Source organism: Barbus barbus, assembly GCF_936440315.1.
Source record: "Barbus barbus genome assembly, chromosome: 13".
NCBI classification, from domain to species: Eukaryota; Metazoa; Chordata; class Actinopteri; order Cypriniformes; family Cyprinidae; genus Barbus; species Barbus barbus.
In genome coordinates, this window is record NC_136741.1 from 28,451,328 (window position 1) to 28,477,591 (window position 26,264).

General features: G+C 36.0%; 2 protein-coding genes across 3 annotated transcripts in view; one reads left to right on the forward strand and one right to left on the reverse strand.

Annotated features, from left to right (window-relative positions):
* Positions 1 to 2,586, reverse strand: part of LOC306879470 (chromodomain-helicase-DNA-binding protein 6-like) — a 41,233-nt gene extending 38,647 nt beyond the window's left edge. Inside the window, exon 1 of the mRNA XM_079432433.1 lies at positions 867 to 2,586. Within this exon, the coding sequence (XP_079288559.1) occupies positions 867 to 889 (23 nt within the window). The 5' untranslated portion in view covers positions 890 to 2,586. The remainder of the gene's footprint in view (positions 1 to 866) is intronic.
* Positions 2,587 to 6,614: 4,028 nt separating this feature from the next.
* Positions 6,615 to 26,264, forward strand: part of LOC306879066 (RIPOR family member 3-like) — a 48,241-nt gene continuing 28,591 nt past the window's right edge. Inside the window, exons 1-2 of one of the 2 annotated variants that reach the window (XM_079431755.1) lie at positions 6,615 to 6,898; positions 23,912 to 24,014. In XM_079431755.1, coding sequence (XP_079287881.1) covers positions 23,917 to 24,014 — 98 coding nt within the window. In that variant the 5' untranslated portion in view covers positions 6,615 to 6,898; positions 23,912 to 23,916. The remainder of the gene's footprint in view (positions 6,899 to 23,911; positions 24,015 to 26,264) is intronic. The other variant, XM_079431756.1, reaches the window with a different exon arrangement.

Below are 26,264 nucleotides of genomic sequence, written 5' to 3' on the forward strand. Positions count from 1 at the left end.
CTTGTGCAATTTATACAACTTTTAATTGTATAAAAAGGAAAAGTATAACGTTTTGACATGAATGCAACATCTATGGTGATATAACACATACATTTCAAAAGGTTTACATTATAAACCAAACGGGCCCCTTGATACTAACTAACCCATTCCTTGACCTAAGACTGCACTGTCATTGAATTAAAAACAAAAACATTAAGTCATCACAGTAATTAAACATTATTTGTGATATAAATATATAATAATCACATAATTGCATCATAAACCAAGTGGGACCCCAAATACTAACCTATTGCATGAAGTCAAGCGTTATTATTGTATTAAAAAAAGAAAGGCATAAATTGCTGACACTAATGCAACATCATTAGTTGTATAAACCCGTATAAACACTTCAAAAGGGTTACATTATTAAGCAGGTGGGCCCCTTGATACTAACTAACCCATTGCTGGAGTAAAGACAGGTGTCAATGTAACTGAGGCATTTCCATTGTATAAAAAAGAAAAAGCATTAATTTGTTACAATAAAGCTTTCGTATTAGTGACTAAATCAATAAAGTGCAGGTTAATTTCAGCAGGGATATAACACAAACCAGGAGTGGAAGTAAACCACATGAGTGCTAGAAGTTACATTGTTCCTAGCACTTGGTCGCAGTCATGGGATGCTTTGTGCCTCAACAGATGCTAAACTTGCCTCATAAAACAGTCTTATAACAAGCCTAACATCGTGTCCCATATACATTAGCCCCTGTAGGGGCTAGCCAGCGTGCTAACTGTAATGTCACGGCAACGGTGCTCTATATTTCAGGCGTTACACGCGCGAAGAGCCGCTCAAACTCCGCGGAGGGACCGACAAACGCGACCTCACCTACCTGGACACGCCGGCTCCGGACATCAGTTAGCGTACAAACCTACGCGTTCCTCTCTCCGCGTTTATTTCCAAGGACACTACACGCCATGACAGTTTAGAAAAATGCATAAAAAATTAGAGGGGGTGGGAGTCGGGGAAGGGAAAAAAACTCTTTAATCCTAAGCACAAGAGCAGTTCATTCATGAGGGGATGCGAGAGTTTGACGCGTCCGCGCGCCACCTACTCCATGCGGTTTTGCGCGCGACGCGTTAAAATTAAAAAGTTTAAAGATGTGCTTACCTAAAATGGCTACTGCGGCAGCCAAAATACAAACAGCTATTATTTGGTGAAGTTTAGCGCTGGCCGCCTGCAACAACAACCTAACCTTGCGTTTAGGCCCGTATTCTGCCGCTCGCCATTGGACGCGTCTGAGCGCAGCTGGGCCGCTGGAGGCTCCTATTGGCCAGCGAGCTGTCACGCAAGCGACGCTGCGCTAAGCTTGTCTGAGAGACACATAACGCCAGCGACCATTGTGTACTTTTAGCCCGTTGTGTGGATGTGGATGTTTTTGCTGCAATTCAAGAGGTTTTTCTATTCCAATTGTTCCCCGATGACCGAAAGCACGCGCTGGATTCATTCGCGTTTGTCGCGTCCGGAGTGCAAAAGCTACGCTGTGGGTTTTATGTTTCTTCTCGCCGCATCCACCAATCGTGATGCTTTTTACTCCATCATTACGGCGCGTGTGAGAAAGGGGGGGAAAAAAAGTAACATTCCACGTCTTTGCTCATGTTTCATATCCCGGATGTGAGAATAGCAGGGGTTATAATAAAGCGCGTGGGTGAAGCTGCATATGTCCTTGTGATGTGTTGGGGTTCCTGAAGCTCTTTTGTAATGCGAAGCTGTGTTTGACTTGTACAGAAGAAATTCACGTCGTGCATCAAACAGTCTAGGATATGCCATTGCTGTAAATTGGGCGTACTTGTCTTGCACTAACCAAAAAGTACCATGGTACTACCATTGTTTAGACATGGCATCATGGTCACTGGTCATAGACTTGGTCATGAGTACCATGCACAGTAAATAGCATGGTGCAAGACTATGGTATCATAAGGTACTTTGTTTGAAATATACCTAAAATAACTTTGTAATAACACTGTGTACAAAACCCTGATTCCTTTTTTTTTTTGTAAGTGGTGGTATTTTTTTGTAAGGAATAACAAAAATGTAATTTTTGTTTTTAAAGAAATTAATACTTGTATCCAGCACATTAATATATAATGCGTATAATCTTACAAAAGATTTCTGTTGTTCTGAACTGATTCATCCTGAAAAAACATGTAATGTGGTTTCTACAAAAATATTAAGCGTCATAACATTGATAATAATAATAAATGTTAATTTATAATTGAAATGTTTCTTGAGCAACAAATCTGCATATTAGAATGATTTCTGAAGGATCATGTGATGCTGAAGACTGGAGTAATGATGCTGAAAATTCAGCTTTGATCACAGGAATAAATTACATTTTAAAACAGATTCAAGTAGAAAACAGTTGTTTTAAATTCTAATAGTTTCTTCTCAATTTGACTGTTTTTGTACTTGTTTCCTGTTTACCTAACTATGTATTTATTTAGATGAAAGCTGAGGATGTATAATGACTGTACATAATTTCAATTGATCAAATAAATTGGTAAGTAAAAGAGACTTTATATTTCCAAATATAAAATAAAATGACATTTTACCAGTGCAAATGTTCGAATATTTGTTTCCATATTTTTATTTTCAGTCTAGCCTCCTATTGAGTTTTTACATGTCAAACACACAGCAGTATTAAAAATCACATGGGTTTCCTCTTAAAGGTAAGAGGATGTTGACTTAAAGTCTCATCTCGGCACTCAAATAAATTACCTGCCAATCCAGTATAGTTGATGAGCGTTAAACCTACTGGCACAAACTGACATTATTCCAGATGAATCCCCATTTTATATACATCAATATGGAACATTTATAATTTCAAAAGTTTGCAACTTTGCAAAACTTTCCAGATGATGACAGAAAAGCTGAATTTGGCATCTTTTGCTAAAGGTTTTTGGCAGTTGTTTTGCTTTGTAATCTGCGGCTGAGTTACATGTGGTCTGCTGAGCCAAACGACCTTTTTTATACAACTCCGCCAAGAGCATTGTAGATAAACTCTGCTGAAACGACTCTGGGACTTTGAGGAGCACACTGTAAAGAGACCTTCAGCTCTCAGCAATTGTTAATTCGTAAATAATTCAGTTTCTGAACTTTTTTTTTTTTTTAGGCATTTCATGCAACTGACATTTTTATGCTCGGCATATGCGTTCTTACAGAATGTGCATATCTCACAACTACTGCAAAGCAAGCAGCTCAAGCTATTTTTGTGATAAATGAAGTGCATTGGCTAAATGAGGTAATCTATTGAAAAGTGCAGAATACACACATTGTGAATACTGTATCACAGTCTTGACCTCTTTGCCTCTTTCTAGACTCATATTATAAGACTGCAAAAAAAAAGTGTCTTTTTTATGAGACTTTTTTTACACAAATGAAAAAATAAAAGATAAAAAGAATGTGAAAAAATCCACATGCTATTTTTAAAAAACTGAAGGTAGCATACTGCATAAAGCACAGCATGCAATATAGTGAAGGACAATCCATCTGAAGCAACCTGGGGTTAAGTGTCTCATACAAGACTGCAGAAGTGATGCTCATGGCTCACAGAATCAAAGCCTTGTGTTTTATCTCTAAAACATCACACTATACCCCATAAATTAACCTTTCACTGGCACAAATGCACACATTAGAATAGATGTAGGTTTGTAATATCAAGGACAAATATAGGGAATACCTCTGTAGAGGGATAGCGTTCATTCGGCGCTGTAGTCAGAGGATGTTCCCCTCGTGTGTGTTCACCTGCACACGTCTCACTTTCACTGATTGAGGTTCCTCACAGCAGCTGATTTCCAAACCATCTGCTCCATCCCTGCACATATGGTAAACTGACTTGAAGAGATATAATGAATGAAAGAAAGAAATAAGGAACAATACAGGTACACTAAAAATGGTATAGAAACTATTTTTACTCAGAAATTAGTAACCCTCACAATTAATTACAAAGAAGCAACACATGAAATTTTGAGGTAGAAAGACTGAAATAGTAATTTTTAGTCAAATGTATTCAAATAATCTTGATTGTATTTACAATTAAAAAAATAAAAATAATATTTTTTTAAGCTGTAGATCAAGCTGCTGTCTACATGTCCTCTGACCATGTCTAAAACCTTTGTTGACCAAGTAAAATGTATGTTAAAATTATTTTAAAATAATTAATATAATAGTAAAATTAAAAAATTTTGGTGGCCTGTTTTTTTACCCTCACAGACTAAATGTGCCAATCAGCTGAAAATAAAACACACACACACACACACACACACACACATTTCACTTGTAGCTACCTACCTGTGTGAACTTGGAGAAGTGATTTCATACATCCAATAAAAATCACCAAAACACCAGCTGACACAATTTGTTTGTGTTTAACGTCATTCCAGCTTTTGTGGCTATTTTCATGGCGAGAAATATTATGACTGAATTATATAATTTTTTAATTATTTATTTTTGCTTTATTATTTATTTGTCTTAAAATCTCTTCAAAAGTGTTAACTGAATTAAAAAAAAAAATCTCAATGAGTTAAAACCAGCACAATCTAATAAAACATGCTTAATGGATAAAGGGATTTGGCAGAGAGAACATGCTGGAGGATCTTCCCCTAGTATTAAAAACATCCTGAAATGACCAATTCTACAGCAGGTATAAACAATCTGGTCCCATCGGTTAGGCAATTGATAGGAAATAATTTTTCCAACACTGGGACTAATTTCATGGTTTATTTATTGTATATACATCCCACTCTGTTTACCAGCTGACACAGAGAAAACATGATGAAGAAGATCCTGCAGCAATGAATTTCTTTAAAATGTTATTTAAGGGTCCAAATACTTTTGGGGCCAAATGAGGCTCTGTGTTTATGCATATTTTCCTGTGGTAAAGAGGTTGAGAATGTGAAGGTAAGATGACATTCATGAAGGAAATTATCAGGGCATCTGTTTAGGAGCACATAACAAATCCCTAAAGCTCCCTGCCTCTCCTTTTCTCCCCTTCTGCTCCTTCATTGGCTCTGAGCCCAGAGTGTCTCTGGCAGGAGTTTAAGAAGTTCATTGCTTCAAGAATATTCAAACCATAAACACTCTTGCAGTTCATCTCACCATACAGCAAACAACATAATTTCTACAAACTTTCTTTGTGTTCTCAAGCCTAAACCTTCTATTTGACCTCTTTGAAACATCTGGAGCTGGACACAGGTGTGATAGTGATGCAAAACCAGCAGGGGGCAGATGTGGCATAATTATAGCAAGTAGAGTAAGTTGTCAAACTTTTACTCCCGTTATTTTTTAAAGTTACTTTCTATAAACAATCCTTAAGGTCTTGACTGCTTAAAAAGCTAAACATTTCCACTGTTACTGTGTAGGGGCGAATATACAGTTTATTGAACTCACATACACCTTTTGCGACATGCAAAATCAACATGATTTCACACATATCTAAAAGTACAAAAGCCATTTCCACAACATTTATGTATGAAATTATGTACAGTCATTATACATCGTCAGCTTTCATCTAAATAAATAAATAATTAGGTAAACAGGAAACAATAATAAAATAAAAAATGAATGAAAAAGCTAACTAAGGAAAATACAGTAACATGCAGTACAGATCAAATCCTTGTTTTGGCTAAAATTGATAGTTGATAGTAATCCAATACTAATTAGTTGACAGTAACAGAATTGCATACAATTCCAAAGTATTTTTCAAAAGTTTGGGGTCTGTAAGACTTTTTTAATTTCTTTTCTGTTCATTTCTTTTCAAGAAATTAGTGTTGCATCAAAAGTGAAAGTAAAGAAAAGAATCTTGAAAAAATGTATCACAGTTCATATAAAGCACAATAACAGAAAAACAGCTAAATATAAAGCAGCACAACTGTTTTCGACATTAATAATAAGAAATGTTTGTGAACATTCAGCTTTTACTGTAATTTAAACAAATTAAGTTTTTACTGTAATTTAAACAAATGAATGCAGCCTTGGTGCGCAGAAGACTCCAAAGTTTTGAACTATGGTGTAAAGCATTTGTGACAACGTGCCCCATAACAATGTAACAACCATTGTTTACATATAAATGTAAACAATGTAAGCGAACACTTCTACCAATCAGTTTAATTTTTTATCCAACATTACAAAAATATGATCCTAAAATTAGTTTGGAGGACAGAATTCACAAAAATTACAACAAACTATTTGCCAGTATGCAGACCCCATTGCCCCATAAAAAGGAATTATTCCGATTTCAACACCAGACTGTGTTAGAAAGTATGTGGAAAGCAGTATAGTTTAATTCAGATGAGCCATTGGGGGTCTTGGCCAAGCATCCCACAAGCATATTCACAGGATATTTAATGGACTTGTACAGTTTGCACGGAAACAGTTCCAAGTTTTTCAGTCCATCCATGCTGCCAAATGTGCCGAGCAGCCAAGAAAATATGGAAGAATTCTGAATTTACAGCTTTGATGTGTTTCCTGCCTGGTGTGACAGAGGAGAGAAATGACAAGGGAGTGTGTGTGAGACTCCAATGAACAAAAATGGGAGGAGAAAAGGAGAGAGAGTGAGAAAAGTTAAAGCTGACGAGGGAGCATTGTGAGACCGGCTCAGTACAGGATGAGAGAAGTAGGAGAAAGCTAGTCGCATTTGATGCATTTAGTCACTTCACTTTTCGCGCTGTACAAGCAGCTTCTCAGAATCAGGTGTCATTTCTGGCTGCTGGAGAAACACACACTATCAGGAGTCAACATACATCTGCTGCTGCAACAAACACACACACACACACACACACACGCTACTGCAGAGATGAGCACAAATGTGCATTTGCTTAGTTGTCAGACGTAACCCGGCTCTGGAATAGAAGAGCTCTGAAGCAGGTAGGATGAACTATTATAACTACAGATGTTTGTGCATGTGAAGTTTGAGTTGTTCTGCGTCGTTGACAGAGAGAACAGCTGTTTTTCAATGGAAATGTGAGCAATTATAGTGTTTTTAGGAGTAAGACAAAAAGTGACTGCTAAAATTCAAGGATGTGTGTCATTTTTTGCATATTTACTAACTTATTAACATTTTTACTAGTGCATAGCATGTGTTTGGGGCTGGACTGTTTGGCAAACCAATGGCATACCGAGGGAAACTTGTCTGAAAACAATCATTTTGTGAACACATGGACCATGTTTTCTTTCGCAAAGCATGTTTCTGGTGTTATTATGAACTATTTATGAGTGTCAGTGGCATGTCAGCTATCAAAAACACCTGGTCAAGCCTGTCAGGATCTCACATGCTGCCCTGCGTTTCTTTTTCACTAAATTAACCCCAAACAGACGTGTTTGTGGATCAGCGGTCATCTGTGGCGTATGGACAGGGATGAGGTTTGCTGCACAGGTTGGCTGAAAGAAACACATCTCAGGCTATGAGTTGGACGCTCTTTTCTCTAAGTCTAGGGTTGGTGTTTATTTTTGCAGCTGCTGGCACGTGTTCTTGGAAAAATGGCAAGTAATAATAGATCTCTAAGCCATTGTGAGAGAGAGACAATGATGTATTCAGGTGATTAGCCTTCGGAAGAATACAAAATGAACAGATGTGTTAACATTTATTCTGGTGCAATGTCTTGCCTCATAGACTCCCATGGTAAGTGTATTACTGTAAACACGTTTTTGTTGAACTGAGTGAAGAGTTGAAATTATTTCTGACAGCACAAGATGCTGATAGGGCTTAGCCTGCATTTAACCTGCAACACTGTTTTAAAGGCAAATCTTCTTTAAAAACAATGAAAGAGGCTGTGAGTGTTTCCATGAAGACAAATGATGTTTAATGGAGCTCTTTGTCATGCTTTAATGCAAACCAGTGGTTGTGGAAAAAACCCTCAGACAGGTTCCACTGCCTTCATAGAATGAGTTCACAGAGAGGCTCCTTGTGTTTTTCAATTTACACTCCTTCACAGTTCTGCTTTGCTCATCCTTCCATTCTCCTCTCTCTCTTTCTCTCTCGCTCTCTCTCTCTCCCTGATGCCCCTCGGTGGGAATCTGAAACTCAATTCCCCATTACAAGACTGGCCCAAACCGTGAGACTATGAAAATCGAGCCATCCCAAAATGCAGATTCTCTCTCTCTCAATCTCTTTTGTTTCATGCTTTCGTCTCCTTTCATTGGCTTTGCTTCTTTTTGAATGGTTAACACCCTTAGACAGAATCTGGGAATCTAGAATTCCAAATAAGAACACCAGTTGCTTACTTACTTACTTTTGTCATTTAGCAGACGCTTTTGTCCAAAGCGTCTTACAAATAAGAAAAAGTAACTAAAACTAAAAGTTACAACTCTATAAATACTATATACCCACATATATAAGAAAATAAAGAAATTAAATAAAATTGACACATGCATATAACAACATTTCAATAGTAAACATATAAATGAATGCTTCGTGTAAAGGCAAATACTTTGACAGCCATCAATGGCAGTGTTATACATAATTGTCATGTTAAATGAAGAAACTTGTCAAAGATTTGAAGATGTGCCAGCTGTGCTCATGTTCCATATCAGAGAGTGTGGCAGGTTTGTATTTGGTCACTTTAAATATAGAAATAAGGCAATACCAAGCTACATCCTTTTATTTTATACAAGCATTCATGGATAAACTGTTTTCAGATCAAGTAATCTGATATACATGATACAATTTTTAAGAAGTACTACTACTAATATGATATTTAATAAACTAAAAAATATTAACAAAATATTAAATAATAATAATTATAACAGAAATTATTATATTTTTCTACTAATAAAATAAATTCATTAATAAATATAAAATAATTATCATAAATCATAAATGATTATTAATATAATTTTATATATATATATATATATATATATATATATATATACAGTATCTCACAGAAGTGAGTACACCCCTCACATTTTTGTAAATAGTTTATTATATCTTTTCATGTGACACTTTGCTACAATGTAAAGTAGTGGGTGTACAGCTTGTATAACAGTGTAAATTTGCTGTCCCCTCAAAATAACTCAATACACAGCCATTAATGTCTAAACCGCTGGCTACAAAAGTGAGTACACCCCTAAGTGAAAATATCAAAATTGGGACCAATTAGCCATTTTCTCTCCCCGGTGTCATGTGACTCGTTAGTGTTACAAGGTCTCAGGTGTGAATTGGGAGCAGGTGTGTTATCGCTCTCACTCTCTCATACTGGTCACTGGAAGTTCAACATGGCACCTCATGGCAAAGAATTCTGAAAAAAAATATTGTTGCTCTACATAAAGATGGCGTAGGCTATAAGAAGATTGCCAAGACCCTGAAACTGAGCTGCAGCACGGTGGCCAAGACCATACAGCGGTTTAACAGGACAGGTTACACTCAGAACAGGCCTCGCCATGGTCGACCAAAGAAGTTGAGTGCACATGCTCAGCGTCATATCCAGAGGTTGTGTTTGGGAAATAGACATATGAGTGCTGCCAGCATTGCTGCAGAGGTTGAAGGGGTGGGGGGTCAGCCTGTCAGTGCTCAGACCATACGCCACACACTGCATCAAATTGGTCTGCATGGCTGTCGTCCCAGAAGGAAGCCTCTTCTAAAGATGATGCATAAGAAAGCCCGCAAACAGTTTGCTGAAGACAAGCAGACTAAGGACATGGATTACTGGAACAATGTCCTGTGGTCTGATGAGACCAAGATAAACTTATTTGGTTCAGATGGTGTCAAGCGTGTGTGGCAGCAACCAGGTGAGGAGTACAAAGACAAGTGTGTCTTGCATAAAGTCAAGCACGGTGGTGGGAGTGTCATGGTCTGGGGCTGCATGAGCGCTGCCGGCACTGGGGAGCTACAGTTCATTGAGGGAACCATGAATGCCAACATGTACTTTGACATACTGAAGCAGAGACTGGGCCGCAGGGTAGTATTCCAACATGATAACAACCCCAAACACACCTCCAAGACGACCATTGCCTTGCTAAAGAAGCTGAGGGTAAAGGTGATGGACTGGCCAAGCATGTCTCCAGAACTAAACCCTATTGAGCATCTGTGGGGCATCCTCAAACGGAAAGTGGAGGAGCGCAAGGTCTCTAACACCCACCAGCTTAGTGATGTCGTCATGGAGGAGTGGAAGAGGATTCCAGTGGCAACCTGTGAAGCTCTGGTGAACTCCATGCCCAAGAGGGTTAAGGCAGTGCTTGAAAATAATGGTGGCTACACAAAATATTGACACTTTGGGCCCAATTTGGACATTTTCACTTAGGGGTGTACTCACTTTTGTTGCCAGCAGTTTAGACATTAATGGCTGTGTGCTGAGTTATTTTGAGGGGACAGCAAATTTACACTGTTATACAAGCTGTACACTCACTATTTTACATTGTAGCAAAGTGGCATTTCTTCAGTGTTGTCACATGAAAAGATATAATAAAATATTTACAAAAATGTGAGGGGTGTACTCACTTCTGTGAGATACTGTATATATATATATATATATATATATATATATATATATATATATATATATATATATATATATATATATATATATAAAATAAACATTTAAGTAACTTCTAATAATAGTAACACAACATCAACAACAAGAAATTAAAATATTTTATTATTATTAATAAAATAAAAATGCTAAAATGTTTACTACTTGTAATAATAATAATATAATAATAAATAATTAAATTTGAATATACACATTAAATAAACTTAAAACTATTACATATTATTATTATTATTATCATATAAAAAAAATTAAATTAATCGTTATTATTAATTATATAATTACAAATAATTATATAAAACAATTATTTTAAATAACTTCTAATAATAACAAATATAAGTTAAAATAATAAATAATTATATTATTATTATTAATAAATGTTTGCATATAATAATGATGATACTAATAACTAATAATTAATTATAAAATTATTGTTAAATATTTTTTAACAAAATAAATATTAATATCTTTGTATCTTATTGTTACAATGATTGTTCAGCAGGCAACCATGGCACATTTGGGATTTTGTTTTATATGGCCCAAGCACAATACTGAAAAAAATATGAAATGATTACATTGTTATGGTAAATGCATGACTATTTGACCTGTCTGTACTATGAACATTGCAGTGGAAGAAACAATGAACAAGAATCTAATTTTCTGCGTTTGATTAGTTGCGTCTGTAAGAATGTGTGTTCTCAGAACAGCCGCTGATTCTTCAACATCTGTGTGAGTTGGTGGGGCTTTCCCAAGAAATGATCATCTCAGAACTCAAGTTGTCTTCGGTGTCGCCCGTGTGAATTGAACACACCCGTTTAATTTAATTTCAGCCCTCAACATAAACCTTCTAATTCATCAAATGCTTGGTAAATCCATTGCCTTCCTGTTCTGGAAGCAGAAACTATACAAAGATTCCCATTTCATTACAGTACAAAACTCTTCCATCCTGTTTATATACGACCATATGTGTATATGGAATCATGTCTCACACTATCTACACTGATGCACCTAGACGACAACTCCAAAATTCAGCTGGTGGTCTGCTTCAGATAACACACGACCAGCCACAAAAACACAAGTTATTATCTGTCTGAAACCTTTATCACTGACTCACCAGCTCAATCAGGAAAGCATGGGCTAGTTCACCAAAAAATATAAAAATGTAGTTTATAATACTGAATACAATTCATAGATTTTAGAGGCTAGATTGGGATGCACGATTGTGCATATTTCATTCCTCGTACGCCATCAGGGGTGAGCCGTTTTCATTTCTGTTATATACATTAATGCCAAGCAGGAGAGGTGCAAGTTGAGACGTTCTTCTTCAATCAGATATGAAATGCAATTTCCAAATGTTTATATTACATACAAAGGAAACATACTGGAATGTGAGCAGATTGCATTATTAAAAGGTGTGGCATGGCTACATATAGAAAGAGAGCAGCTATGTACGAGACAAGTAAGAGAAACAGTGTTTTCATAACATTGACTTCAGTGGTGGTACACCCTGCTGAGATACCCACATATCCAATACGCTCTCATCCCCGATGAACTCACCCTTTTTTCACTCCATTTCTGCAATGCTTTATTCGTTTACACAAGAAAAACAAAAGGAGAGAAGTGTAGGAAGTGCAGAAAAAGGAGGGATTTGCACTTCAAACATGCAGCCAAAAGTACAACCGCTCTGGTGGAGGAACTTAAAGCGAGGTGGACCCAGGTGGACCCAAGCCAGAGCGGAAAGCCCCACTTTGTAAAAACACACCGCCACAACTAGATCCATCCGCAAGAATGAAGGGATACTAATTGTGAGGACTGTCAGAGAGGTCACATCAAGATAGCAGCAGTCAAGGAGGTTTCAAAAGTTTCTTTATTGGTTTTCTATAAAATCTTAGGTTTGACAAAGATGCTCCTGCTTAGCTCTATACAAAACTACACAGTTTCAAAATCCAGGTTGGGTTTAGTCATGTCTACCTACCAGACACCAATCAGACACGTTAGCCTTATATGGGTGCTAAATACAGCCCTGACAGATTTTCAACAAATAAACACACACAATACTGTCTTGCTCACAGCAATCATTATATAGCCTGGCATGTAAATGTCAGAGATTTTTTTTTTTTTAATCCAACCTATGAATTTAGCCTTAAATACAGCTGACAGCCTGATTTGACCAGGTTAGGAGACCAGCAAACCAGCTTAGGCTGATTTAAACAATTTTTCAGCATTGAAAAGTGGTGCTTTGACTTGTAATTCTATTAATATGCTAAAACCACTCATAGATAAAGTGATACTAAATACATTATACCATTTTTAAAGTACTGTTTTACTGTGGTACAGCAAGAATAATAATAATAATAAAATGTATGAGTTCAAATATTAAATAATAATAAATACTATTACAGTAACAATGATAAAAAGTTAAAGTTGAATTATTTAAAAAATGTATTATTTTCATTAAATTTTAATAATAATAATTAAAACAAAAATATAAAAATAATCAAATAAAATTAAATATAAAAAACTACTTACAATACTTTTTAATAAAATTATTATTATAAGTAGTAAAACATATATTTTAAAATAATTTTTACTTTATAATTAATTATTTTGTATTCATTATTAATTACTATAATTAATAAATCAATTATTACTTTGACTGTTAGTGCCATCAGTATGTCAAATCTTTTTGACAAAAAAAATAAAAATAAATTGTCAACCTCACTCATTGTTGCAAGTCTTTATTATTGCTCATACTGAAAGTAACCCTCAGTGTATAAATTTCCTAGCAAGCTTGGAATTTTGCACTTGCATTTTCTTCTGAAACTGTAATGAATTACTTTCAATTTAATTACATATTAAATCTGCATGAAATAATATTTGAGAACTGTAAATTGTGACCTCAAAACCAAAGAGCAAGTCTGACTTTTTGAAAAATGACATGACTTGGAAGTGCATTAGGAACATCTCTGTAAACTATTACAGTGGAAAGAAAAAGAAGGATACTGAAAGAGAGTGAAGAGTAATTACACTGACACTGTTCATGGCCTGCTTTACTGACTGGCCTCTCACACACTTAAACCCATATGGCACACACAAACAGGATGTACAGCCCCCTAAAGCTCTGGGATCTATTAAAACTCGACTCACATGGAGGCCGAGCAAAAAATAAATAAATAAAAATACAAGAAGCCTTAATTGAACCTTTTGTTGGCATTCCCACTGTCTGCTTTGAAAACTCTCTTGCACTTTCAAGTGGGCACTGGTTCGCCGCCGAGATGCAAGGTAGTCATTTGGATTTGTTTACATGCGAAAAGCAGAGCTGAAAACATTCAGGGCTCTAACCACGCAATGCATTTCCTCTGTTAATCACATAATTCATGGTATATGAAAGCATTCATGCTGTTCTGCATTTGAGGACAGTCATTTTTGTCTGTGAAGTGCAAAACATGACAAAGTCTCAAAACATGACAAAAACCAACTAAAAGTTGAAGATTTGTAGTTTTGCTACGGTGTTGTGGGTGGTTGTCAAGCTGTTGCTATGCAGTTGCTAGGGTGTTCAGGTAAGGTGGTTACTTACAGACCTTTAAAAATTTGACGAAAAAGAAGAAAAACTACAAACCTCTATTTAGCAAGATGCACATTTTGGACAAGCGTTTTCACAAAATTTTGACCAAAACTTTATGGCCCTCAAAATATTTTGTTGTATGAATATCTGTGCAAGTAATATGTAAAAAAAAAAAAAAAAACAGCCTCTGCTTAAAAACATTTATTCTATTTTATCAACTTGAATGTGGATAAGTTTATTTAAAATAGCAAAATTTTGAACAAAAAGCTGAAAAAACCCAATGCAAGCAAGGACCATTAAGCATTGTAAGAAGCACTGATAATCATATGCCATAGGACACAAATGTTTGTGCATGTAAACTGAACAAGTTACTGTCAAATGTTTGCGCAATTAAACCATGTTATTCAGGTAGTATCGTAGTCCATCAATGTTGACAGTTAACTCAAGCCAGATTCTCTTCAAACTGTTGTTCTACAATGCAGTAGTTGAACTGAAAGAGAAAACTAACCATAGAACAATGCAACACACATTTGTGTTATATTATGAACTGTTCTCTGAAGTATGAAGTGTTATGGACCTAAGCCTTTCATGCAAAAATAAAGATTCAAATGTAACTGAAAACAGCAGACGTTTCATTCAAAAAGGGGCAACAATATATCTTTGATCTAGAATGAAAATCCATAATTTTAGAAAACCATTGGTAAAGGATGTGGCTACATGCAACATTAAACCCTTGTTCACCTGATGACAGTTTACAGAATAAACCATCCTGCCACAAACCCTTCCACCTAAATCTGGTATACATCTGCTGTATAATCCAAAACCTCATAGATAGTTTGGATTGGACAGCTGCTTCTTAATTCTCTTGCCTAGTCCATGCCATCCAAGAAAACTTTCAAGCCAATGTTCAATCTTCACCAGAAACCAGAGGTGAAGGAGTTCAAAGTGGTTTAGGTAAAATGGAGACAATGCCTCATAGAGAAATACTGGATGAAATGTTAGCCCACATCCTCTGGCAACAAGCTCCAATTGGCTGAAAGCTTTTTTTATTTGAATAATTTTTAAAGTTGTTATAGTAACACAGAGCACTGTCGTCATATTACTGGATAAAATAATCCATAGACTGGACTGAAATAATACAAAACTTTCAGTTTCTAAGCTACGATTCAGAGAAGATTTAGACGTCTAGTGACCTTAAACTCTCGAGACACTAACCAATTCTGTGGCTGTCGCAACCTGCCAGATGGGCTCAGATACCAAATCCATGCTTTACTCCTGGTAGTTAACCAGCTTCACAAAGCACATGGAAAAAACATCTGTCTAGTCTCAACTCTTGGATGTTCTTTTCAAGTAACATTAAACATCACATAAGAACACCCTTAAGAAAACTATTAGACTTATTGCCGATACATGAAAATCCCCTTGTGTGCATGAAAGCTAAGCTTAAAAACTTGCTAACAAGCCATCTAGAGGGATGTTTGCATGTAGACAACCTTGGTGAACTACTATTACCAACTCTGGGCTTTTATATTCCTAGATTCACTTACATGAGAAAAACAGCCCCATAAATAATGCTAATCATGAGATAGGCGATCATTCAGTATTACTATCATGAGAATACATATCCTCTTTTGGCATAGTGGAAATATGGGACAGAAATCAGGAACTGATTATTGAGAGACAAGGTCATGAATCATCATAGGACTAAAAGAAGGAAAAAGGGGAAGATGCAACATCTGGCAAAAACATTCCACTCAACCATCAAACATCAGGAGTCCTTAATATAAAAATCATCTCCATTAGCCACGTACATGCAAAGCTTTGCCACAGTTTGGGTTTAAGGAGGAATTATGAGAAAGTTTGTTGTGATAGTGAAACATGTGTTTTTAGGTTACCAAATTAACACAGGTTTACAACCTACCCACATTCTTATGCCCTCTCAACTGCCTTCATCTAATGACTGTTAACATTTATGCTTGTGCATGTTTGAAAGAAAGAGAAGATTAAGAAAAGATGGAAAAGCCGATTAAAAAATGTGTGAAAATTGCACAGTGTGACCTTGTTATTGTTTATAGGCATTCAAACATTTAATTGTGTCTGGTAATTATGAACACATGTACAGGTCACAAAATCTATTTTTTATATTGCTAAAAATGATTGTATTTTATCTTAATATTTTTTATTACATTATTATATTAAAATTAAATTTTATATAAATTTTATATATTTAATCTTACATATTATCATTGCTTAATAATATATTTTATAAATATTATAAACATTTAAATATGTATTTAGAGTAATATAATAACAAAAAATAATATGCAAGTATAATGAAATAAATAAAAAGTGTCAGAGTTTGTGAACATTTGTAGGTATCTAATGCCAAATACCATCTAAAGGTGGAACAGAAGTGCTTCTGAAGTGGCATACAGGTGTCTTTACACAGACTGCTTAATGTTGTTCAGAGGTGGAATAAATGCATTTACACAGCAGTTACAACTGTATACTTTTACACTAGCATAATTTAATCTGGCTTTTGTGCAACATTGCACCTTCACAATGCATTTGAGCAGGCACAGAGCACGCAGTAACACTTAAATTTGACATTTTAGAAGCACCCCACAATGATATTTTACAATAAAATGAATGAGAACATTGTACATACAAATACCTATGAATACTAATGCAATCATGCTGAACTGTGAGTGAAAGCATATGAGTATGTGTAGAGGCCTCATGGGGTCGCAGAGTGATGCAGTGGAAAAAAAGCATCTGATCTCTCAGTGATTTATATGGCCTTTCTGAAGCATGCACTCTCAGTCACTCATATATCACACACAACAACATATATATCACTGTGGAGCAGAGGGGCCAAACATCCCTCAAGAAAACATAAACAAAGCCACGTGAACAGACGACCATGTTTCCTTTCACATGCTCATGTGTTTACTGTCTTTACTCACTTCATGCTGATTTTACAGGTGTAGTTAAGTTAGTGTGCTGGTTAAAAAAGAAGACACTAGATAGAAATGACAGAGAACATATTGTTTACAAGGTGCATATGCATATATTTGAACATAAAATTTTGGAAAAGTTTGGAAAAGTTTACAAAAAAGAAAAGAAAAGAAACAACTGATGAAGACACATGTTGTTTACAGTAGTATACGGTCTACATTGTTTGTCCAATCAAATACTGTCTAGATGGAGAAAGCCTGGAATTTCCACCTACCTTCAACTCAAGCAATCTAGCTTTGGCAAGTTTATGCCATATAGATCACAAGATAACTACACCTGACCAGCAGAATTCAGTCACCATGAATCTTTATACTGTACATACTGCAAAAACAGTATTATGGTAGTATGCTTTTATGAGCACTGCACGATTTTGCTTAGCTGTGAAGCTGTTAACTAAAATATGTAAAAGCAGGAATGCAAATTGCTTTGGTCAAACCACTTTATGAGGTCTTTAAATGTAATCAAGCAGAATACATGCCTTAACACTCCATAACTTGATACTGACCCTCATTTTAAGCTCATTTAAGAGAATTTTGAACATAACAAGATTTAGATACTGCATCTGGACTATTAAACTGGATTTTAGTAGTATATGACGATTATATTGCTATGCTCCCTTCTTGTGGTAGGTCTGTACTTAAAAACAAAAATAAATGTTTTTTAATTTTTCTTTTGCTAGTCTCTCAAATTCTCCCAAAGCGATCCTCTCTCTATACTCCTTGTTCTGCACTCACATGCTGCTCTCTTTATCATTACTGCAATGAAAACATGTTTCTGTCATCTAATATGGCCAGACTCGGAGCATGTGTAATGTGTGTGTACTCATAATAACTTAAGATTGATGTGTGTAACTACCCTGTAAATCTGCACAAGATCCCTGAAACTCAAGTTTATTTAGCATATTTGCTAATTCATGACCCGTACATATAGTGCCCAATGAGTCTTCTAAACAGCTAGAGGTAGAAAATGTTCTCAAGAATAGCTGCTAAGGTGTTCTACAATAAGTGTTTTTTTTAGCATGTTTGTATGGAGCTGCTATAGGTTGTTGTGAGTAGCTCCTACAGTAGTTGTTGGTTGCCAAGGTATTGGTTCTGAGTGGTTTTTAGCATGTGGATGCTAGAGAATTGTGGGTAGCAACAAATGCATTGCTATGCGATTGCTAAGGAATTCTGATAGATTTTTAATACATTTCTATGCAGCTGTTAAGCTCTTTTGAGTGGTTGCTAGGTGGCTATTCATCAGACCCATGTGATATTCTTTATGATATTCTAAAGCATGGCTCAATGGAATACAAATCTACAGTGTTCTACCTGTTGTATAATCTGACAGGCAAAACAACCCGGTCTCATCCCAAGTCGTCACATATTGACGCTTTGGTTTTGGCGTCGCTTTTTGACGCTCAAGGTACCCCTTTAGCGTCACTTTTCGACGTGAAGGGAAGCGTAATTTTTCGGCGTCGATATGCTAACGCACTATTGGGAATTTTATCGTCATAATAAGGTTGCCATTATTGCATATATGTAGAGGTGTGATTGTTTCCTATTTAAAAAAATTACCTTCCCTTCACGTCGAAAAGTGACGCGAAAGGGGTACCTTGAGCGTCAAAAAGCGACGCAAAAACCAAAGCGTCAATATGTGACGAGTTGGGATGAGACTGTGTTAGGCAAAAACCATTAAGCAGAACATCTCCTCTCAAACATCAGGACAATTTGAAGTATCGTTATTGTAATATTTACATTTAAGGGTTCCAAAACCCCAAGTAGGAGCAATAGTTACAGTGATCTTTGCCTTAGTAAGCACTAAGCACCAAGAATAGTAACTAAGAATAAAGGTGACATGTTCAAGTCAACATTATTTAATTAATGTTCTGAGTGCTGTCATCCGTGGCTTTGTTCCCGTATGGATTGATGGGGTGATGTGTTTGTGTGTGGGTGTGTATGAGCTCTGTGTGGTTCGCACTGAGGGGCGCAGAGTTCATTTACAGCTGAGACCCCCTGAGATCTCTTTCGTGAACATTATTTAAGAGTAAAGTCTATGACTCAGGCGCTATTCAGCAGAGATTCAGTTCCAGATAAAAGCAGAATCATAAACCATGAGAAACAAAAGGCAAAACGAAAATTGTGCAATCAAGGAGCTCACAAATCACTCTTAATATACAACATACGGTAGAGTTCACAAAAATGCACATGGAAATGCTTTCGAATCTTTCAATGCTTTGGAGGAAGACTCTGGTATTCAAGCAATGGCCTGACCCTGACTAAGCTACATACCAAGCTGGTTCCTGTCTGTAATGTATGGATATTTGGATATTATGTCTGTTTCTTGTTATGACTAAGTTCTATGCAATGTGCAATGTGATAAATCTTAAATAAATTCTGTTAATGTGTATGATATTGATGATTGCAGTCTATTTGTGCACAGACCATCAAGGTTGAACTCCCATCTGGGTCATGGAAATAGGCAGCTTACATACAGGCATGTTAATGAGTGTCATTAAAAACTCATTTCTATTTCAAACATTTATGAGAGAAGATGCTGGGGGACTTCAAAAGATGCTGAGGCTCGAGTTTCATATGGGTTGTCTCACATGATGTGGTAGTTTCATGGTTAAGCATCTAGACTAATGATCTTAAAGGGATTTTTCCCAAAAATGAAAACTGTCATCATTTGTTCAGCCTCATGTCGTTTCTTCTGAGCAACACAAAACCTGATATTTTGAAAAATATCTGTTTTTTAATGAGAGTCAGTGGGGTCAACTGATGTTTGGACTTTCTGGATTCACAGAAGAAAGTCATAAAGGTTTGGCTATCGTTGGCTGACGTTTTTGTGTTACAGATTTTATCAAAATAACTGCTAAAATACCTGGTTTTCACTGAATTACCTGTAAAACTGGATACATTTTCATATCAAATTACATATGTTATTTCCTGCGCCGTCCTACAAAATCCATCCCATCAAAATGACCTAGACTGTGAACCTTCCCCCCTTCGATGCCATCATTACCCAGTGCTTTACTTGATCCACAACTTCGTGTGCTCTGGACTAGCTATCTGTTCCCTTTGGCGAGAGTCCCCTGTACAAATGATCGATGGCAATCAGGCGGTTTCCAGGAAGATTCACATACTTGACTGCTTAGTGTTATCGGTAAGTGTTAACGCATATGCCATGTCCAATTATCCCACATGGCTGCAAAATTTCAAGCCCAATTTTTCTGTGTTTTTGGAATGACAGCAATCATACTCTGAATCACGGTTCAAGCCAGTCAATCCACAATACCTCCCCTCTACACCCTTCTGTTTTTCTTCCTCCTGCCAAAAAACAAATGGAAAAAAGTTTTAGTATGGCAGTTTCTCATGTTAGACATGATCCTTTTGCTAATATTTTGATTGGCCAGCTCTCAGACGTCTTACTGCACATCCCACTGAGAATGATGTGTGTGTGCATATAAATAAATAAATGCATATTCACTATGGGCACAGAACTAGAGATGTCATTTGCAAATAAGTAGATTATTATTCATATCGAAGAAATGTATGACTGAAGCTTGTCAGAGGAAGAGTTAACCCAAAATGAAACATTGACATTATGTACTCACCAGCATGTTGCTTCAAACTCATATGACTTTGACATGAGGGTGAGTATGATGACAGAATTTTCATTTTTGGTTGAATTATCCCTTTAACTGTTTGTGTAAATTTAATTAAAATGGTGTTATAATCTATTGTTATGAATCTCTGTGATCTGTTAACACGTAAACCCAAACATTTACAAGATTTTCTCTTATATTGTGGACGCACACATTGTCTGGTGTTTATGTCCTCAAGGATGTATTGAATTCCTCAGTTTTCATTGCATTTGGATGCCCACAGCTACTTTTGGAGAATTAAATGAGTTTTTTGCATGGTTTGGGGAAAAACAATTCAAAACACAGATGGACTGGGTTAATTACAACAGTGTGCTGTTTTTGGTTAACCTCAGTGCCATTTGCTTGAAGGAGGTTCAACATTTCAGCACTTGTGTTTCATGGCATATTAAAGGGATAGTTCACCCCAAAATGAAAATTCTGTCATTTACTCACCTTCGAGTAGTTCCAAACCTGTATGACTGTCTTTGTTCTGCTGAACACAAAGGAAGATATTCTGAAGAATGTGGGAAACAAATCAGTTCTGGGGCACCATTGATTTCCATAGTATTTTTTTTTCCTACTACGGAAGTCAACGGTGCCCAAAACAGCCTGGTCACAAACTTTCTTCAAAATATCTTCTTTTGTGTTCGGCAGAACAAAGAAATTCATACAGGTTTGGAACTACTCGAGGGCGAGTAAATGATGACAGAATTTTCCGTTTTGGGTGAACTATCCCTTTAACAACACTTGTTCAGAATTCTTTTCAATTACTTTTTGCAAAGCACACTGCATTTTCTCAATCATGATACTATCAAGTCCAAAAAAACATGGTATTAGTACCCTGCCCAAAACTGCAACATTTGTGTGACAGAAATAAACAATATATAAAATCGTAAAACTTGTTGATAAGATGTGCTATCGCTTTTCTAATTGTTGATAAGTGTGCTCCACCAACTACAGCAAGAAACAGAATTTTCTGGTTAAAAATGAAGATGTGTTTCTGACTAAATGAGTGTTTTGAACGAATGATTCCATGAATGACTCACTGGTTGTTTCGTTTTTGAAGGAATTAGCATTTTGGACGAATTGAAAATCGTCACTTGTCGCCTCCTACTGGGCTATCGATGCTATCAGTCAAATTCGATGACCGAAGATATTTTTTTTATTAATATAAACTGTAACATATTGCATCAATCTTTCTTGTAATATAATAAAATACCCAGTCTGGTATCTTGATATCTTCGTGGTGATTTGGAAACCGCTCTAATGGATTCAGTCAGACTGATTCAAAAAGTCACGAAGTCATGAATTTTTTTGAATTATTCGATGATTAAAAATTCGCGAATCGATCTGTTTGGCTATATCAAAGACTATAGAATACTAAATCTTAAAGAGACTTCGGCTATACGGACCACGCAGAAACATGTAACCCGCGAGGACAACTCGATGGATATGAGTGTTTTGCCATTATTTCGCGGTAAACGTCTTTTTAAAACTTAATACATTTAACGTTAATTCAAACAGTAAACTCTGGTAAGATATGACTTATTTTACCCTGCAGTTGTAGATTCAACAGCCGCGGTTTGCCGCCTTTAAAAAAGCGTTGACAAAAAAGCTAGTTATTGGGAGATATCGAAGCATATGGATCATTTGAGTAAATATTGAGAACTGGAAATCTATATATTTTTATCCAGCCCTAGAATTTTTTTTTAATAGACTTAAATTGAATGAGGCACCCATCTCATAGAATTGAGGTACATCAATGCGAAGATCGAACGTCCAACGTCAAGCCAACTTTATTCCAGTCTATAATTGTGGCTGCATTTTTTTTTTTTAGAGACAAACACCACTCATTTTCATTTAAAAAATGAAAAACGTACTCTTCGATTGTTTTAAATTTTCCTTCCCTGTTGAAAACCCCCCGACATATGCTGGTTAGATATGTTTTTAAGCATAGCTGCTGGTTTCAGATGGTAGCTGGTCATGAGCTGGTCCTAAGCAACTAGCTCCTGCTCAGGACCAGCTTAAACCAGCTCAAACCAGCAGCCATGCTTCAAAACATAACTAACCAGCATATGTTGTTTTTTTCAACAGGGTTAACTGCACGTTGTCATAGTGACAGCAGCTGTCATAACACTGTTTCCATGGTTCTTACAAACATGGTTCTCTGAAACCCCCTGCCCATCTACCCCCCACAGTTCTTCATCTACCCCAGAGATCTCTCTCTTCCTCTTGTAGGAAAAGGAACATGAGTTACTGTCCTGTAGAGAATGATAACGACTCTGCGTTTGCAATCAAGACATCTCTCTCTGTCTCTTTCCTGTCCTCTGTCTCTCCTCTTCATCCTGTCGTCCTCTCACTTTCTCCATTCTGTCTCTCTCTTGTGTGCCACTGTCAACAAAAACGTTTCCTTGAGCCAAACAGGTGCAAAAGCCATAAGTGAATTTTACAGCCAACAGCAGTGAGGTTAAACTGCATTTGGACACTTAAGCCACATTTAAAAACATTTACAAAGTGGCATCTGTACTCAAATTCAAATGATCTTTTTGTATTTTTTCTTAATTTGAAACAAATGCCAGTTAATTTGTATATTTTGCAGTCTAATACAATCAGTCTGTCCTTTTCACTGGAATATCCAATTATGGCAATTTCATTAAACATTACAAGGTCCAAAAAACTGCAAAAATGAAACATGCACAGATAAATTGTTCACAGTAAAGATCTATAACATGCATTAAGAAGATAGATAGGGTGAATTTTCATTTTGTGACAACTTTTAGTGTCTTTTTGGGACCACTGTAGATGTTTGGGGCCTCTGCGTCTGAGAAATGTTAAAAAACTGTGTACAATAACAGAGGATAAATGAATTATGGGATGAGGAGAGATGGAACAGAGACATGGACATTTGTCATTGAGGAGAATAGAGTGGCTGTCACTAAAGTTGTAGCCGCTCAGTTGATAAAAGAGAAATTCATGAAGAGGAGCTTCATGTTCAGCAGATGTGTGGGTAACAAATGCAAATGTGACAAAATTGGTTCAGATGTTTTCTAATTTTCAAGATCCTAACATGTTCTGAGTGCCTTTTAACGCATTGTTTTGGTGTTGTGATTGGTTGTAGGTTATGACTCAAACTAAAAGTCCATTTCTAACTGTTATTCTTGTGTTTGTGTGTGTTGTACGTGGAGGCGAGATGTCAGTAAAGCTGAAGTTTGATTGTCCGGCTGACGGCGGGATGGTGCAGCGGAGCCGCTCCTTCACTGGAGTAAACACACTCGGTGGCCGGAGAAGGTAAGCAATTATGGTTTGTGTTTGAGAGAAGATTACGTGTTTCCTTGTGCGTCAAACTGCATTACTTGCTCTTTTATTAAGATAAATGTCCTCAAAGCAGGGGTCATGGAATCCCATGGAAAGCATGATTCTTGGTCGCTGGAATTTATGCTATGAGGACATCTCGGGGAGGTCTTGTTTCAAAATTGAGCACAAAACAAAACATTTGGGAGGAGTCCTGATCATTCCTGCAATAAAGTCATTCATGGTGTTATTGTTAACGAAAAGTAAAACTATAAACTATACAAATAGTTTTCCAGTAATTGAAATAAATTAGAATTAGAAAAGTAGTTTCTCTTTTAAAAAAAAACAGTAAAGCTGAAACCATTTAAAAAAAAAAAAAGTGAAATAAGAACAGCATTAAAATTACTAGAACTAAATCAGAAATGTAAATAAAAACAAAAAACATGAACTAATAAAACTGACTGAAGCACTATAGTGAAAATTTTAAAATAAAAACTAATTTGATTTATTAATATATAATAAATATATTAATATATAAATTAATATATATATTAATATAAAAAATAGGATAATTTCTGGCATCTGACTACTTGGTCCAGATAAATTTCAAGTATTGTTTTATTGTTTTAGTGCAATCTAAATTCATCATCCTACTAATTGACATATACAGCAAACTCTATTGATATTCCAAATCAGTTAATTAGGAGGCATAGGATGTGGCCTTAGCAGGGAGCTCACTAGGTTTTATATCTGATGTGGTTTACGGTTTTCCTTTGCTTATAGTTCTAATTTAGCATTCCACAAAATCTGTAACGTAAACAAGCATTGGTTATTATGTAATGGCAGTAGTTATTTCAAGAACTAAAGGTCCTGAGAGTATGCACGGTTCAGATTTGAGTACAAGCATCATCTGAGCAGTGTGACAGCTTACATAAGTAAACACAGCTGCGTGTATGTGTGTGTGTCCGCGCGTGCATGTGTGCAAGTTTTATTTTATTTCTCACAATAACACTACATTCCTGTATTCCCATCCAAGTAAAAGATTGAAACTAAATGATTACAGACAAAGGCCAAAACAACTTCAGAGGCGGATCCGCCTGCTTTCAATTGGTAAACTCTTTATTGTATGGCAAAAGCTTTACAAAACTACGTTGTTAGAAAATGCTTTTTATCACTTAGTAAACAGCAAATTAATCATAGCTGTCAGCTATGACCCTGTTAAGATCATGGATTTTCTGTCATAAAGAAAAAGATTTCAACCACTCTTTTGACTTTTGTTGATTGGATAAGGTTAATGTATCTCTACTATTGTCAAAAAAAACGTTTTTTCTTCAGGATGAGGGCTAACTGACTTATAGTTTTTTTTTGTATCATTTTGAGGTTATCGTGCATATATATATATTTTTTATTAAAGAAAAACACACATCTCAAGGCACAATACAAGAATCAATCTGTTACAGAACTAAATAAAAAAAGGAAAAAAAACAATTAAGTAAGCATAGTAATTGTCCATGTACCTTAAAACGTTACTTACAATAATATAAACATACAGATAAATATATAAATATCAAGCAAGAAGAAAAGGAGGAGGAAAAATAAAAATAAAAACACACACAAAACACATTTTATTCAAAACCTGCCTCCTTAAAATGTTCCAAAAATGGGCTTCAAGATTTTATAAAAAGATCGGGGTTTCAATCGACCTCGAAATTTAATCTTTTCAAGTTTGAGGGCAAAAAGAAGGTCAAAGACCCACTGACAATAAGTTGGAGGAGATGGCAGCTTCCAATTAATTAGTATAAGCCATCTAGCCAAAAGTGTGCAAAGTACAATATTATCCATCTCTAAAACTGTCAATGAGTGCATTTACATGGACCCTCTTAATGCGATTATAATGAGATTTTGACAATATTGCGATTAATCTTTACCTCATGTAAATGCAATACTTCGATCTAAATAATGCGATTAAGCTCATAATCGCAGCAAGCATAATCGTATTAACATAAGTGGCGTACGCCGATTTTAATCGAAATATACAGGCATGTAAACACCTTAATCGCAGTATTGCCGCTCTGACCAAAGTGCGCATGCGCTTGTGACATACATGAATAACGTGACACGCACCTGTAATAATACGGAGATTATGCTGCTATCGGAATTATAGTAAATACGAGTTTCCTAGTCGGAAATTGGCTATAAGTCAGTTCATGTCCAATTTCCGAATAGGAAGCTAATATTTACGATAAT